The following is a 5,000-nucleotide window of genomic DNA, read 5'->3' on the forward strand; positions in this document are numbered from 1 at the left end:
GCTTTTTGATTGATACCACAGTGGCTAAGCGCTCTGTCTGCATGACTGCAGCATAAAGCCAGGGGGAGCTGTAGATGTGCCTCCTTAGGTCAGACTCGGCAGGTCCTCTGTGTATGTAACTGTGGGCACGGAGGTTCAGCAAACACACTGACCTTAGCTCGGACGTTCTCAAAGGAGGCCGGGCTGACCAGGGAGAAGCATATCAAGAACACATCCTGAGGAGAACCAGAGAGAGGTCATGGTAGAACGGAAAGGAACGTGGAGGAACAGAAGAAAGCCTTCGTGGCCACTAAAAAAAATCCTTAATAAGTAGTATTTGGGTGTACAGGTGTGTGTGTGTGTGTGTGTGTGTGTGTGTGTGTGTGTGTGTGTGTGTGTGTCAATGAGTGTACAGATACCGTCTGTGGGTAAGACAGTGGTCTGAGTCTGTCGTAGTCCTCCTGTCCTGCTGTATCCCATAGGCCCAGGTTCACTGGTTTCCCATCCACCATAACATTGGCAGAGTAGTTGTCGAACCTGCAGGGAAAGAGACAGATGTGGCTCTATTCTATATACTGTCTGTTCGTACTTAACAAATACAACAGAGGCTAACTCACAAAGACACTTAGAAAACCCATACAGTTTCAACACACAACAGTGTGTGTGTGTGTGTGTGTGTGTGTGTACTCACACAGTGGGTATGTATTCTCCGGGGAAGGCATTGGTGGTATAGCTGATCAGCAGACAGGTCTTACCCACGGCCCTGAGAGGGAGAGAGAGGAAGAGAAAGAGAAAGAGAAAGAGAGAGAGAGAGAGAGAGAGAGAAAAAAGATGAAGAAATAGATAAAGAGAGAAAGACAAGAGTGTTGATGAAAAGCTTTTGACACACCCTCTTCTGGTGGACACACTGTCATGTATGCCCACTGTAGGATGGCCCACTTTCCTTCCCACTAAATGATTCAGAAAAAAATAAGCTCAACACAGAGACACTCACAAACCTGCTGAGGTAGGCAGGCTAATACTCTCTCTTTAGATATATATGTGTGTGTGTGTGTGTGTGTGTGTGTGTGTGTGTGTGTGTGTGTGTGTGTGTGTGACAGCCTGCCTTTCTTTCTCTCTCGGTAAGAGTGTCACACTCACAGACAGTGGCCTACATTCACTTTGCCTGGGGGATATACAATACAGTTCCCGCCGCCCCCCCTCCATCCTCCCCTCCTGCCCCTCTACTACTACCCACTAACGCCCTCACACCTCTCGCCCCCCCCTTTAAATTATTGACGCATACAAACAACATGAAGGATAAGTGACTGCTGGGTGTGTGAGTGTGCGTGCGTGTATGTGTGTCAAAAGGACAGGGGGCAGATTGATAGTGACATGGGGTGAAAGGGGGTGAGTGATTTGGACATGCATGGGGAGAGAGGGCTGGGGTGAGTAAGTGGTAGTGTGTGTTGATGGAGGGCATGGTGAATGTGAGTGCTATGAGACTGATTTGGGGTCATTGGGTTTGGCTGGGAGTGAGGACAGGAGAGGGGAGGGGGAGGTGGAGTAAGAGAGGGTTTCATGAGATCAGGCCACTAAAAATGTCTCTTGGTTTCTGAGGGAATGATACATTATCAGATGCAATAATTAATTACATTATGCTAATGTCTTTGTCAATGATTGATTGATTACCCTAAAAATCAGCATCCCCCACAGGGCTTTGGAATTACTGAAAATATCAACAGTAGCCTATAGGCCCTACCCATTTGCCATTCCAGACTGCCACCGTTAAATACAATTACTAGCATTAAGTTAATAGCCTAATCATTTTGAGGATGAAAAAACAAAACGAAATCGGGGACACATGATGGGACATAACAACATGCAGAATGAAGAGTCTTTAAGAAATTGGAAGAAACAGCATTACACGCCAATCGAGAATATCATTTGACAGCGCTATAGATTCCTTAGCCTGCATCCGCACTGTAGCAGCACTGAAAGACCCCGATTCCGATGGCCTACAAGGCGAGTAGGTGTTTCCCACTTCACATCCATAGGCGTTCCCTCGCCGTGCAATAAAAGCAATCATACAAATCCCACGTGTCGAAACGCGTGAAATAAGAATATTTTTCAAATACATCGAAGTGAAGACTAAACATACATGTAGCCGTAGGCCTACGTCTAGTACAAACGAATACAGGGAGACGACCACCCGTCAAATCACAGCTCCCCAGCCCCTTTTCCTACAGCATCCTCCCATCCATGGACGCATCACTGAACCACACATGAAAAAAATATCGGTGGATCTATAAAAGAGGTTCTTACCCATCGCCGACCACCACGCATTTTATAGCTTGCATTTGCGAAGGACTAAGCGCTGTCTCAAAGCCGACAGTAGTGGTTTATATTCACAATGAGCGATGTAATTTGGATGAGACAAGCGGGCCAGTCCGCTCAGCGTTGGAGCCGCAGTGAAAGGGGTTGATGACGACCTTCGTCGGAAAATTACGTAAAAGACCGAACGTATTTAAAGGGCCAGCATGCCAGTTATCTCATCCGATCCGTCCTTGCCCCTTCCCAGTTGTACTTTTCGTTTACATTTTCTATTGTTGAGCAATCATTTGACAGAGGGAAGCTTGCTGATTAACAAAATATCAAAATAACAAAAATAATTAAATCTTAAAAAAATGAATGACTCATTCTTTTTAAAATCCAACACAATTTATTGATAAAAAAACACAAGCCAAAAAGAATACAAACACATATTAGAAAATCATTCATCACGCAAATGCTAATCTCATTGAACTTGATTTTCAGACTTGATATCAAGATGTACACCCATAAACGCAAGTTCATATGCTGTTTAATCATGTCATTGATCTGTGAGTTCTTCTTGAAACATGTTTTTGACAAATGCATATAACACCTGTAAGTTGCTGGTGAACACAAAAGCTTATTGCTTTCTCTGACTGGGACAGAGAAGGGAATGTGTTTGATTTGAGCCGGAGAGAAACTGCAACCAGGAACCGTACACTAGATGGAATATCTGTGCTGAAGTGCTTCAATGTTGTAGTTGTTGTTTGTAAACAGGATGTCCCGTGTCTGCAGTGGGAAGGGTTGGAGGGGTGGTATGGAATGGGCTAAGGGGTAAGGTATTATTTCTTGGGGCTGTAGTGTCCCAGTGGTGAGCCCTGTACATAGGTGAGGATGGCACTCTGTAGGAAGCTGGCTCTCTGGGCTTCGTCCTCCCTCTGCCTCTGGATCTCAGCCTCTCTCAGTTTCAGCCTCTCAAACAGAGACGAGATCTCACTCTCCTTGTCCAGGATGGCCTCTCTGTGGTTACTGGCCAACACTGCAGGAAGCATATACACCCCACGGAGTTAGACTGTGATCATCTTTCTATGATAGTTTCACAAACAACCCCGAAACAACACACAGAACATTGGTGAGGCAATTTGTTTCGGTCTGAGTTCATGCTCAAATAGAAAAATGGGTGGTGTTGTAAAACAAAGAGTAAAAGAGGGAGATGGAGAGAAAGAGAGAGAGAGAGAGAGAGAGAGAGAGAGAGAGAGAACAAAAGAGAGGTAGACAGATGGATAGGTGAGAGGTGGGAGAGAGAAAAAGAGAGTGGGTACCTTTCATCTCTCTCTCCAGGGCGGCTATCTTCTCTTTGAGGCCTCCCTGTGCCGTCCTCTCAGCCTGCAGGTGTCCTATCTGCTCCTGGAGCTCCACTCTCACACGACTCACCTCTGCTACCTTCTCCTGGTCCTTACCGGACAGCTCCTGGAGCAGGAAGAACACAGCAAACACCAAACTTCACTTGGAGAGCAAAAGCCAACATACTGTATACACCACTGCAACACTATCTCTCTGTTAGTGGCGCTGGCCTGGAAATAAAAACATACACTCTACTAAGTCCCGATAAAACGTTGCCGATTTTCCACCCACATTTCTTACCATGGCACATTTAGTAACCTTCCTTGAGATAATTACTGCTTTGAGTTTCAGTCAGATAAGAAATCAAGGACACCACTTTATTACTCTTCACCAAAACAGGTATTATTATTGTATCTGCGGCCATTTTGTGCCTGTTGGCTCTGACCTGCTGCAGCTCCTCTATCCTGCGTCTGAGTCCATCCATCTCGACGCTCTGCTGGCCGTTCCGCGCCTGCAACTCAGCGATGGTCTGTTTCTGCTGGGAGCAGTGGGACTGGGACTCGTCACGAGACAGACGCAACCCTCGCAACTTCTCCTCCAGGCCACTCACATGCTGCTGCTGCTCCACGGAGAGAGGGGAGGGAGAGAGAAACCGTGTTTAATCAATGCCTTCCAGTTACCAAGAGTGTTGTATGTTACCCTCTGCACACACACACACACACACACACACACACACACACACACACACACACGTGTATAACATACCTCTTCCAGGCGGACCTGAGCGCGCACCTTGCCCAGTTCCTCCTCTGCCTGAGCTCTCTCAGTCACACACAGCGCCTTGGCTCGGCTCACCTCCTAAAACCAACAGAGACACAACAGACACAACAGAGACACAACAGAGACACTGCTCAACATCAGAGTGTCGTCATGACAGACAGTGTAGTTTGCTCTACGGCCGTGTTTAGTGGAGGCTAAGCAGAGATTAGGAGCATGTCCTGTAAGAGTTGCTGACCTCCTCCAGTTGAATGCGTTGTCCTTCCAGTTTCAGGATGCGGTCCTGCAGGGCCCTCTCGCTTTCCTCCAGGTGGCGACTGACATGGTCCACCTCCACACGCAAGGAGGCACACACGCAGACACACACACACGCACACGGAGTAGCAGAATGTTGATTTAGTACTTTTAACTGAGGGAGAGAGACACACGGTGTAACGGGTGGGTTGTTGTTATCCTGTCTACCTCTTTCTGTCGAAGGTTGTCCATGTCCTCTAGGGACTGTTTGGCTCTCTTCTTCTCAATGTCCAGTCGCTCTGAGGGAGGGAGATAACAGGAATATCATCATTCTGTAGTCTAGGTTGTGGGTTTGATTCCCGCTGGGACCATAT

General features: G+C 47.0%; 2 protein-coding genes across 3 annotated transcripts in view; both read right to left on the reverse strand.

The window, feature by feature from the left end:
• rac3b (Rac family small GTPase 3b) overlaps window positions 1-2,326 on the reverse strand; it is a 4,488-nt gene extending 2,162 nt beyond the window's left edge. The window contains exons 1-4 of one of the 2 annotated variants that reach the window (XM_083687291.1): window positions 2,284-2,326; window positions 671-742; window positions 399-516; window positions 153-215 (exon numbers count right to left, since the gene is read on the reverse strand). In XM_083687291.1, the coding sequence (XP_083543417.1) occupies window positions 153-215; window positions 399-516; window positions 671-742; window positions 2,284-2,318 (288 nt within the window). In that variant the 5' untranslated portion in view covers window positions 2,319-2,326. Of the gene's footprint in view, window positions 1-152; window positions 216-326; window positions 517-670; window positions 743-2,283 lie in introns of both variants that reach the window. The other variant, XM_083687290.1, reaches the window with a different exon arrangement.
• A 343-nt stretch (window positions 2,327-2,669) lies between these two features.
• Window positions 2,670-5,000, reverse strand: part of lrrc45 (leucine rich repeat containing 45) — a 7,449-nt gene continuing 5,118 nt past the window's right edge. Inside the window, exons 13-18 of the mRNA XM_083688141.1 lie at window positions 4,855-4,925; window positions 4,631-4,723; window positions 4,381-4,473; window positions 4,061-4,234; window positions 3,594-3,741; window positions 2,670-3,310 (exon numbers count right to left, since the gene is read on the reverse strand). Coding sequence (XP_083544267.1) covers window positions 3,114-3,310; window positions 3,594-3,741; window positions 4,061-4,234; window positions 4,381-4,473; window positions 4,631-4,723; window positions 4,855-4,925 — 776 coding nt within the window. The 3' untranslated portion in view covers window positions 2,670-3,113. The remainder of the gene's footprint in view (window positions 3,311-3,593; window positions 3,742-4,060; window positions 4,235-4,380; window positions 4,474-4,630; window positions 4,724-4,854; window positions 4,926-5,000) is intronic.

This window comes from Argentina silus, assembly GCF_951799395.1.
Source record: "Argentina silus genome assembly, chromosome: 16".
NCBI lineage: Eukaryota > Metazoa > Chordata > Actinopteri > Argentiniformes > Argentinidae > Argentina > Argentina silus.